The sequence below is a fragment of the Gasterosteus aculeatus genome, chromosome 6 (assembly GCF_964276395.1).
Source record: "Gasterosteus aculeatus chromosome 6, fGasAcu3.hap1.1, whole genome shotgun sequence".
In the NCBI taxonomy this organism is placed as follows: Eukaryota; Metazoa; Chordata; class Actinopteri; order Perciformes; family Gasterosteidae; genus Gasterosteus; species Gasterosteus aculeatus.
The window spans coordinates 11,658,573-11,670,347 of record NC_135693.1 but is presented as its reverse complement, the minus strand read 5'-3'; the positions used below and the strand labels follow the sequence as shown (position 1 = coordinate 11,670,347).

At 44.3% G+C, this 11,775-nt stretch overlaps 1 protein-coding gene across 1 annotated transcript in view; it reads right to left on the bottom strand.

Annotated features, from left to right (window-relative positions):
- loxl4 (lysyl oxidase-like 4) overlaps window positions 1–11,248 on the bottom strand; it is a 21,391-nt gene extending 10,143 nt beyond the window's left edge. Inside the window, exons 1-7 of the mRNA XM_040179314.2 lie at window positions 11,107–11,248; window positions 9,799–10,125; window positions 8,738–9,036; window positions 8,435–8,649; window positions 2,210–2,248; window positions 1,633–1,846; window positions 1,348–1,525 (exon numbers count right to left, since the gene is read on the bottom strand). Coding sequence (XP_040035248.1) covers window positions 1,348–1,525; window positions 1,633–1,846; window positions 2,210–2,248; window positions 8,435–8,649; window positions 8,738–9,036; window positions 9,799–10,120 — 1,267 coding nt within the window. The 5' untranslated portion in view covers window positions 10,121–10,125; window positions 11,107–11,248. The remainder of the gene's footprint in view (window positions 1–1,347; window positions 1,526–1,632; window positions 1,847–2,209; window positions 2,249–8,434; window positions 8,650–8,737; window positions 9,037–9,798; window positions 10,126–11,106) is intronic.
- Between the last annotated feature and the right edge of the window lie 527 nt (window positions 11,249–11,775).

Genomic DNA, 11,775 nt, shown 5'->3' with positions numbered 1-11,775 from the left:
GATGTTGGGTTGTGACGTCCAGGATTAATAAAGCAGCAGCCTGTGTGGTTTGTTTCTTATCGGGGTATTGCAGCACTTCAACAACTGCCTGTTGCGGATTTACAAACATATTTATGATGGCTGAAGGGATGAAACTAACCGAAAGAACAGCTTTTCAAACAGTATCCTTATGTGCAAGACTCTTTAGATAAATGGATGAATGCAGATGGCTTAATAATGTTCCTAGTTTATGCATATTAGATGTCATTTTTGTATTCAGACCTAAACACAACTAATCTAACTAATCTTCACATTTACAGGATCAGGACAGGAAAACCGTCTGGTAAAAGTAACAAGTAAAAGTCTAGTCTTGTTAGAGACTGATTTACACATAAGTAGCTTTGTGGTTTGATCACGGAAAAACTCTTTTTGTAGCTTCCCGACACCTCAAACTGCTGGAACCATGATGAACCTGAGCTCCGGCCCGACGGACATAAAAGTGCTGACTTAGACCAAAGTGCAGAGGGGCGTTGAGCCTGATGCAATAAAAGTCTCCCACGATTAGCCAACCAGACCAGATGTTGGTCTTGTTAGACTCATCAAAAAGAAGGTAGCATAACATACATCATCCCTGGAAAACCCAATTGAACTAATCTAACTCAAACAAAAATACCCTGTGATCCAGAGAACAACTAAACCAGCAGGCTGTCATTCCACCTTTCATCTCAATAAGCATGATTAGAGACTACACCCAATCCTGAGGAGCTGTTCTCACATCTCATAAGGGTGGGGACACCACTGGCGCAGCTGGACAGTGACTTCTCGGTCTGTTCATCACCAAATAGGAAAAAAATTGAAATTGAAGGAAAAAGACCACAGAACTCAGGGAGTGAATAAAAAGCTTGCTTAAAGCCAGCAAGATTATCTCCGTGGCTTTAATAACCAAATGCCAACCACCATGGCTTATAGCGTCACGTTTTGTGAGTGTGTGTGTCTGTGTGTGTGTTTTTGTGCAAATGTGCAAGGTGTTTGGGCAGCTGGTGCCCCTGGAACAGGACTCGTTTAACACAGCCGGCGATGTTGCAATCAACACGTCTGTTGCTTCATTCGCAGACACGCAGACAAACACACGAGCCCGTGTATTATCTGATCTGTGAGGGCAGACGGGTGCAGCACCTTAGATAAGCAAAAGACTGAAAAAAACGTCTCCCCGTCTTCTCCGGAATGCCATGACGCACGATAAACACACTCAAACACCCAAATTGCAGACTCAAAGGACCCAGATTAAATGCGTAATTCTCCAGAGTTTCCAGTCTGTTTCATCTGAAAGCGTTTCGCTCTGAACTCCAGCAGATTTCTCTCTCTCACCTTGACCCATAAAGGCTCCATTCAGGGCATCCTTTGCACTGCCGAAGCCCAGTTCTCTGCACACCACACTGGCTGCGGGTCTTTCCCACATGTGGTCCACGATGGTCCCCCACTTTCCGTCTCGGAGCACCTCCACGCGACCCTCGCCCAGCCTGGGGCCGGCCTTCAGTCGCACAGGCTGCAAAGGGGCAACAATGGTGGAAATAAGCCATCGGATCCTCATGTGAAGGTCATGAACACGTGTGTATGATTGTGCCTGCGTAGACGTGACTGAATGTATCTTACCACAGCTGGATGGGGGGCCTGGGGTCTTCCTGAGGAGATGCGAGCAAACTGAGGTCCCGGCACACACTTCACTACTGCATGTCTCCCGTTCTTACAAGGACTGGGACTACGCGGGATGGACAGCTGAGCAAGGCACTCTGACAGGCAGTTCTCAGTACCCAGACAGTGAACCTTTTCTACCCAGAATCCCTTTTTCTTTGACATGAGGCTCAATCTGGAAAGAAGACAAACGTTTGTTGTGATATATTCTTAAAGCACCCGGTAACTTGCTTTTAAATCTTGAGTAACTCTCAATAACATGAAATGTTCATTGCATTGGCATCAATCAAAACTAAAAGTTAAGAAATTAAACGTGTTATTTAAGTGTTCAGCATTCAAAAACAAATAACGGCCAATCTGCTTCGTTAGAACTGTCTGGCTTTGGTTTAATCAAATGGGATTGAACAACAACCAACCCTTTGAATCTCATTTGAATCCAAGCCTAGCGCACAAAATATTGTGCTCATTGTAAGAAACTGAGGATTTTAGATGAAGCTCAACTGACTGAGGTTAAAAATAGAAAAAAAGAATTTATTACCTTGTTAAAGGATCTGCAACCTTGGTATCCCATATTTTCCTGTAAAGGAAGCAAAGAACAGATGTTAGCTTTCTATGTTTGTTGAAGTTGAACAGACACACGTTCTGTATCACCCTGTGAGGCGACCTGGCTCACTGCTGTAGCATCTGCTGTTTGTTTTACATGTAACCCGGCCACACAGGAGGGATTTAGTAGTGGCACAAACACGTACACATCAACTTGCTTATTACTGGAAGAGTCTTCTTGCTTGGCCACTTGATGACTTCAAATAGTTACGGCTCGGACGCAGGCCTTATCAAAGGGATGAATCATACAGCTCCATGCATATATATATATTTATACATGTTGTGTATGAAACCAGGAGGAGCTATGAGTGTGGCTTTGTGGTGTGTAAAATTAGATGTTCGTGTTCTCTTTTAGCAACTTCACTTCCTGTCTCCCTTTCTTGCTCTATTGGTGCAGCAGCATACTTCCATCTGGCCTGCTTGCTATTTACTATGTTGAGTATAAGTGGTACGGTACTTCCTGTCACCAATATAAGGATACGTGTTAAACAGGGTTGTGCTGGCGGGTAGGTTTAATCTAAATTATACTTTCATTTAAATGGACCCTTTGAATATACGACTCCAGCATTTAAATTGCAATATTACAGAGCTTTGCAACGACAGGATGAAGGAACTATGAAGAGACTAAAAACAGACATCTTGAACCCCCAAAGGACAAGTCCAAAAAATATTGACATTCAACTTCAGTGATGTAAAACATTTCTGGGAAAACCAACAAGGTTTGACTAAGCATCGTGTACAAACATAACTCTGGCATGTCTGAGCAATGCCAGCAGCAGATTCATGCCCCGCGTGCACTGGCTGCCTCGCCGAGCTGTGGAGAGGAAAGCCTTCTGTTCTCTTGGCAGACAAGCAGAGCAGACGTGCCGCACAGCCCGAGCCAGTACATCCTCAAACCACTGCATAGTGCAGACACCATCGCACACAGTCACGTCTATTACACCAGAACACCACATGCACCAAACATGACTCACTGACCGACTGATGCTTTAAAAGGGATTTTACTATCGGGCCTTTATTGATCACAGATAAAACGATGAAACAAGGATGTCAGCATTAGGTGCGTTAGAGACAAACAGTCGGGGCTGTTACCTTTGAATAAAGAAATATGCATAAATAAAACACATTTATCCACAACGCTAATTACAGTACTCATTCAACACAAGAAAGCTTCTCTGATCATTTGGGGGAAATTTGGGGTTTAGCATCTTGAAAGTGATCACTTGACAACACTCTCTATCTCCTGAGCTACAGCTGCCATGTTGTCCAAACACTCACTGTCCATCTCGATGTAAACTATTCCCATGGCAACCCCTTTAAGTACACCAACATGTCTCAGGATATTTGGATGAAAGCACAAGTAGAGCAATCTTTGATCTTCAGGTAAGAACTCCAGACATTCCCATGAAGCTAAAGTTAAAAATAATATTTAAAACAAACTGAGGATGTTGGAATAAAAAGCAGCGTTTATGTTGTGTAAGACGTTTGTGTCAAGTTATGGAATGATTACTTAACACTTAAATAGTCACACAACAACCTTTGCTACAAGAAGTCAATAAGCCAAAAGAGACCTTGCATCAAAAATATTAGCATTTGGTCAGGAAGAATACTTTAAAATGTAGTTTAGCCAATTGTGCAAATTACACATGCTATTTTGGAACAACACCTTAAAATGGACTTTAGGTTGTTTTACAGGAATTTAACACTTATTCGTTGCTGTGTCTTAAATTACACTAAGAAATACACAGAAAATACATCTTAAATGTGTCCACCATATGGCTCTGCAGTAACACGCCATCAGGGATAGACAGCGAGGAGCGTGCACACGCACACACACACACACACACACACACACACACGTGACTCACCACAGACCAATCAGCTGACCATTACCCCTCCTCAGAAACCACCAGGATGACTACAACCTATGAATGATTCCTTCAGCCAACAGGCTTTACATTTGTCCAAGGCCAGTATTCACTAATGTCGAACTTCATTCAATGGAGATAAATACATGTAACTGCAACGGGTCACATGAGCGGCGGGACGTCGTTTCTCTACATGCTGTGTGCTGATGCAATGAGTTGTGTATTAGTTTGTTTTCCACGTTGCATTCTTAAACGTGGCTGATGAAGGCTAACAGAGAACAGAGGCTAATGATAGGCAGTCCCACCCGCCTGTTAAAGGACAAGCATTACACTGTTTGGGTTGCATCACCCGGAAACTGCGCCAATATTTATAAGTTGTCTGGTTTTAATGTAAAAGATAAAACCCAATAAATTCAGTTTTTAAAAAAAATCAACAATATAAAAACAGGGTGCGAATCCGTTTTAAATAGTTGCCATTAATCTATTTACAGCTGAAAAAAATGCCTATAACTAAAAATATTGACCTTTTTATACACTAGGCCATGAGTTCTAAGAACGCTACATTATACGACCATTATACTTTTACAGGCTCCTTATTCAGCTCATTAGGTATTAAGACGCCATAAAATATTTTTTGCCGTGCTCATCAAGACATTATCGTAACCTTGGACTTTACGCTCAGCTAAATAAAAAGGAAAAAAAGACCAAAGAAGAAATACATTTTGCTGAGTAACCAATTGCCATAATAAATATCTTTGACTGTGCTTACTTTTGAGAATGATTTTGTATCCTAAACAGTTGATAAATATTCCCATGCAGACCAGCATGAGAACTACAAGTGCTTCACGTCAGTTTTGAAGGGCGCTTTTCAAACCTCTCCAGATCAGGAAAATAACCACCGACACACGCATTCAAAAATAAAAAAAGATCCTGGATTAATCAGAGAGAAGGTCACTGAGGAGGATCACACGGACATCAGACAGCGGAGCCAGAATCAGTCACTCAAAATGTCACATAAAAGCCTGAAAATGATACCTTCATCATAAGGGAATTTCAGCTGAAACACAATTTAAAAAATAAAACACCGGTTAAGTCCCCAAATCACCACGGTGACAGAGGAAGACAGACAGCTGCTGACACAGCGGCCCGCGCTGCAAACTGCGGCTGTAATTGAACATATTTCACACGAGCAAGCGAAAAATCCGGGTTGTCTGACTGCTGCTCGTGTGCTCTCTCTCCATCTCCTCTTTCTCTTGGTACTCGCTTCCTCCTCCGTTGTATGCTTTACTCTCACACTCACACACACACACACACACACACACACACACACACACACACACACACACACACACACACAGATATAATTGGGGGTGTATTTTTTTTTCACCCTCAGCTGAAACCAAGGGGAGCCTCATCCGGACCAACCTGTAATTACAGCATCTTTAGAGTCTCGTCCAAGAGACACAGGGAGGCGAGAGACGCAGCCCGGTCCGGGATGGAGAGACTGGGAAGGAGGGTCACTGGCTAAGTTTGGCCAAACCATACGATACAATCCCAAACTTCTCTGGCAACTGTTTGAGTGGAATATCTTACATAAAAACTGAACATCGTTTCTCCTTAACTTTTCTCGTGTTTTCTACGCTCATTATAATTACAGTGGCAATTTCAGTCACAGGGCAATCCTCACAATTACCCATAAGTAAAGGCTAAAACAGCCTTCTCTGCATTTCAGGTATTCTCCGGTTGTAACTGTAAGTTGTACGTAAACGTCCCGATAAAACAACAATTTCTATCCTTAAAACCAAAAACTGTAAGATAACTTGAGTTACACAAAATGCACTTTTCACTAGCAGCTCAGACGTCCATGATGCACCACGAAGCAGTCTGAGGTCAAACACACATTTAGAGAGACAACACGTATCTGCGGAGACGGAGAACAGGTACGGATTTGGAAACAAACACATCATCGCGGTTCCAGCAGCAGCAGGACGCGCAGACCAAGATGTATCGAGTCACAACCGCTTACACGCCAAAGCCTTGTAATTTACGCGCCCAGTAAAGAAAATCCTCATAATGACACACGCCCAAAACCTTTCGCTGTACATTTAGAAGCAGATACGTCGAGTAAGCACTTTGTTGCGGCTTCAGTCAGAGGCTAAAAGAGTCCGCGTGGTGCTATTGTTTAAGTTTTTTCTTGACCTTAGGAGAAGATTTTAAAAACAACGGCGAGTAGGTTCCCCGCGGGCTTCAGTCCAAGTCCTTCAAGCTACAGCGGCCCTGTCCTCCTCGGTCATATCTCCCTTCCTGGTGAGCAGCCAAATCTTTTATGTGACGTCCATACAAATCCGCCCGTCTAACCCTCACTCGACTACGACTCGTGATTCTCATCTCCCATTGTTTGCATCGGGTGGTGAATCTCCGCTGCGATAGAAAATCCCACCTGCAATGCGGGAAATAAATGAGTGCTAATAAATGAGTGGGGCCACTTTGTTTGACCGCAGCTGATCCTGAGGACTTTATAGCTGAAGATATGATTCCCAGGCAGAATCCCAGTAACAGCGTTCAGGGGAGATGGCTCCACTGGTGGGGAAATTGAAAAATACTTGAGTGTCTTTCCAGGGTTTTTTGTAAAGTGATTAACAAAGTCTAAGCTTTTGGTGGAAAGAGCAACTTCAAAACGGAGCAGATGTTGTGGTCTGTTGCCAGTTGGGTCAGAATAGGAGGGAAGGAAACAGCTAACTGCGAGTTGCTGGTCTGACTGCGCTGCAGGAACCAGATCTCCACTGAGGACAGCAAATGGTCAGACACTATTCATTCTCATAATAGCAGTGGAGTAATGATCTGCCATTGTGTGGTGGAAGAGAAGTGTAACTCTAACGTCGGAGAGGACGTATAGAAGGAGACACCTAAATACGATGCATTTAAGTCAATGACTCATTGGAGAAGCGTTTCCGTGCACGTGTCCAGGCGGTGGCTGGGAATCAACCTCAACACTTCAACGGATGAATGGTTTGACATTTTTTTAAGAGTTAAAGAAGATTGATAGCACACATCTGTCAGTTAAATGTAGCTGGACCCAGCAGGACATTAGCTTCGATTAGCATAAAGACTGAAAAGGAGGAAACAGCTATCCTGGTTTAGTTTAAATTATCTGCCTACCAAAGACCCCTGTGAAGTGTTGCTTTTTTTGCAGGCTTATTAAACAAAATATGGTGTTTTAAACTGTCAACGTCCTTTGTTTGGGCGGATGATTTTGTGACATTTGGAAAGAGCAGAGCTGGATGTTTCCTCCTTTCAAATCTTTATGCTGGACCAAAATCTGATTTAACTCTTGACATTGCAAATCAGTTTGTTTTCTAAAATAACAAAGTATTGAATGTTTTAAAAGTCCTAAAACCTTGAATCAAATACTAAAATTATTTAATAGTTATTTCTTGGTTTTGAATTCTACTTATACCTGATTTAAAGGTGTCTTTTTTTCTCTGGGCACTTTATCTTAAAGCCAAGTTGAACACTAGTTCATTTAAAAAAAAACATGAACCCATTTCTATGTTCCTTTTAGTAACCTATCGAAAGAAGTTTTGCTATTGGTACCAAGTGTTACATTGGCAACACTTTTATGACATCCGGCCCTAGAACATCAAACCCACTGACAGCATGTCTCACACACACACACACACACACACACACACACACACACACACACACACACACACACAGCTGAAGTGGGATGTAAAGGTGAAGAGGGGGCTGACTTATGCTCTGCCAACAGGACACCCTCATCCCACTTCCCAACAGCCACCTCTGTCCCACACGCGGCATCGATGGGACGGTTAACGTGCAATCAGCCGGGACGTTACACCCCAGCTTTGGAATCTAGAAGTTAAAGTACGGACTGTTTGTCTGGGAGCTGCGAGGTGAAGATCAGGAGGCCATGTGCCTCGGGAGAGATGTGGAGAAAGGGCAGTAGGGAAGGGACAGGTATTCCTTAATCATCCTCCTGAGGCGACGGTGAGCAGTGGGGAGGAGAGGGGGACATGGGGCAGAAGTGGCTGGGGGAGGAAGATAAGCCCAACAAAAAGGTTTTTACCTCTAAATGGAATGCCACATTGTTTATTTCCTACTCTACGGGATGAGTTTTTGTCTTCTCAACAATGGGATGAACGGCAAGCGCGTTGCCCTTCCTGAACTACGGCCGACGGCGTGGAGCATAATCCAATAACCCAAGTTCATAGAGAGGAAATGTACTGCTCTCTGGTTACCTGACAGGAAATAAATATATATACACTCACTTGTACAACTTGATGTTGTGCTGCGTAGCCTCTGGAAAGCCGAGCATCCCGCACACAACTCGGCTGCTGTTGACGCTCCAACCGAGGTCACAAACCTGCCTCCATCTTCCAGCATGCTTCACTTCTACCACACCCTCTGTGATCAGGGTCTTCCGCTTGGTCGCCATGAGGATGGGACGAAGACGCACCTCCTCGATTTGCACCTTACTGTGACCCTTTTGGGAAGATGCACATGACATTCAGTGTTAAAGACCTTTTTTTTCGAGAATAAAATAGCCACGTATGAGAATGAGGCTGCCATACCTGGTGGTGTCTTTGGAACCTGGGGGTCTCGTCTTGATGTCCGTTTCCATAGTAGCCATACCCCGGCTGCCTGCGGGTGGCCACCAGGCCCTGCCACTGAGGCGCAGGGCTGCCGTTGGGCCTGGCAGCAGCGGGGGCGTGACCTCTTCCGGCTGTCGGGTCCGGCCTCTGCTCCGGGGTGCACACCACCCCCAAGTCCTCGCCGTGTTTGCAGTCATTCACCCCCCAACCGTTGTGTTTGCAGTCTTTCAAAGACTGCTCTGTGCCGTCGCAGCGTACGTTATCCATCCATATTGGGCCTTGTGTGAGAATAAACATGTGTTACTTCATTTAGTGAGAGCAGACAGACTGGATGCAACCGATCAGGTCCTAAACACATAACACTTGACTTTTACTGGCACTCTTGTTTAAGGTTGCACCTTAGCGGTGTGTTTAGCGCTAGATACATAGTATTTAACGAGGCTGTAGATCCTTGGATCCACTCAACCGTCTCTTTAATTTGGATTTAAAAGAAGCACTAAAGCGTGACCATAAACCACAGCAAGTGTTGTGCACAACTCTGCTAAACAAATGCCCATTTTGTCACATATTATTCGCTCTGCCAGCCTGCCAGGCGACCTTAACGAGACGTAGGCTCCAATCCCACTACAAGTTTTCTTTGTCACTTTATGATGTTAGTTATTTTGGATGTCTTAATTGGAGGTCTTTCCATGCAGCCCTCCATTTAGTGTGTAGTGGGGGTTACACACTGTAGCATTGAAGCTTTACAAGGTACAGGTTGTCATAAACTGGTCTGAAATGGAAGCCAGCCATTGAGTCTAAGGTATCTCAAACATTATAAATGCCAGTCCCTAATTATACAACGGGCCTTTTTCAGGGCAGCCATTTTTGACCGTGTTAAGGTCATAGTTTACACCTGTGATTTCCCTGCTCATGTCAAAGGCCAATCACAGCCTGTCTCACACTCACAAGATCGGCTTGGCTTTGACCAACGGGGAAAATGTTGACCTCCGACCTTTCGTCAGTAAAACGTCTCCCCGCCGCGGTGGAAGGGCTCTCACCTGCTCCCTCTCCATACTGCGCGCTGTGCGCCCACGTCACGGCGCTCCTGAAGCCCAGCTCTCGGCACACCACGTTGGCCATCTTGATGTCCACTTCATCGTCGCAGACGGTCCCCCAGGTGTTGTTGTGCAGCACCTCCACGCGCCCTTCGTGCGGCCCTTGTGCATTGCCGCCCGCCAAGCGCACCTTGGCGGCGGGTGCGCGGGCCGCCCTGCGCTGAGAGGAGGTGGTCCGCCGGGGTTCAGCACGGGCGGGACAGGAAAGGGACGACAGCAGCAGCAGCAGCAGCAGAGGGAAGCTCAAGCAGAGGGTGCGGGTCATCGTGACTGAGGGGAAGAATGGAAACACTGCATGATTCAATCTGTTTCTCTTCTCTTCCTTTAATGCAGTAGTCATTCTAATCATTTGTGTGATTGTGTGACAGTGGAGTGATTTAACTTTCTTGTCAATTAAGCAGTCAGTTTAAGCGCAGGCTCATTTTCTCTGTAATAAGAAACATCTATCACTCCTTTTAGATATGTCGCTCCCCGGGATAAAGACTTAGTTAATTCCCTTCATTTAAACAGAAGGGATCCTGCCAGGAGGTCGTTCAATGGACTAACGGTGACATCCTCTGGACGAAATAGTTCAGGTAGTTTATTCAATGTGAGAATACTTTTTTACAGGGAGTGAGATGAAACTTAAGTGGTTCTGTAGTCCCACATTTGATTTAACTCACTAGTACAGCAGCCAAAACGCATAAAATGAAAAGTCTCCCTTCTTACTCACGTCAAACTTGGGTATATAATTAAAGACACATCAGCGCACCTCAGTGTCACAATTAAAGTGAAAAAACATCCCTTGAGCCTTACTAACCAGACAGAAACGGAGGCAGGTTTTAACTGGAGGTTAACAAGTGTCACAAACAAAAGTAAAACACACATGAAACATTAAATCCCTGCACACTATAAACACTAAGCACAAAATACACAAAACCAGTTTATTTACTGTGACGAGAACAAACAAACAGACTTTACAAACTGGCCTCAGTAAATCATATTTAGGTTGGTCTTGTTACTGTTTCACTCAACGAGACACAATAAACAATAAATAGTTATTCTAGATGTTTGAACTTTGGCCTTTTTTTAAATTCATCTAACTGAATGAAAGAATCCAGAAAGGCAACAAAGCATCTCTACACCTGTTACACTCCAAACTGATTTGAAAAATCAAGCAACAGAATTAATTTAACCAAGAAATAAAGTGAAAACAAGTAAATAACCGTTACCAGGAAAGAAGCGTGGAAGGTAAGGTGAAAGTTCACTCACCTGGCAAGCAGCAGATGCTTGGAGTGGTGAAAGTCACTGGCCAGGGGAGAGTGACTGAGTGAAGGAGGGTGGCTCCTAAATGCTCTCCCTAGCCAATCCTCCCTTCTGCCCTCCTTCTCCCTCCTTCTCCCTACATCCCTCCCTCCTGCATGTGCTCTCTTCCCCTCTGGGTATCTGCTGCTGACATTAAAGCGCTAAAATGTATAAGATTGTAACCCGATGGCCTGCAAGACGTTCAAACCGGTTTCTTGTCAAATCTAAAAACGCATCGGGTTCCCTCCGCTGACGGAGGATTGACATTTTAACTTCTTTACTCACATTTGTATGAATTGGGATGAATGCATTTATGCGCCGCTGAATGAGCTCAGCTTTTCTCACAGATAAGTGAATCTGATGATGAATGAAACTCCAGCAACCAGAGGACTCATCACTTTTAGGACGCAGTGTTCAGCACCTCAGCAGGAATGGACTTAATACATTATTAAACTCATTTCATTACCATGTTTGAGTTTTTCTGGCCTCTCTACACCTCTCTTCTCGGATACGGCCGGAGGTAGTTTACGCAACTGCACTCTGGCAGCGTTATAAAACCCTATGGGGAATGTGTGTAAATGTACCAACAGGAAGGAATCTGGTTCCAGAATAGTTTCAAACATCAAGCTCCAAGTG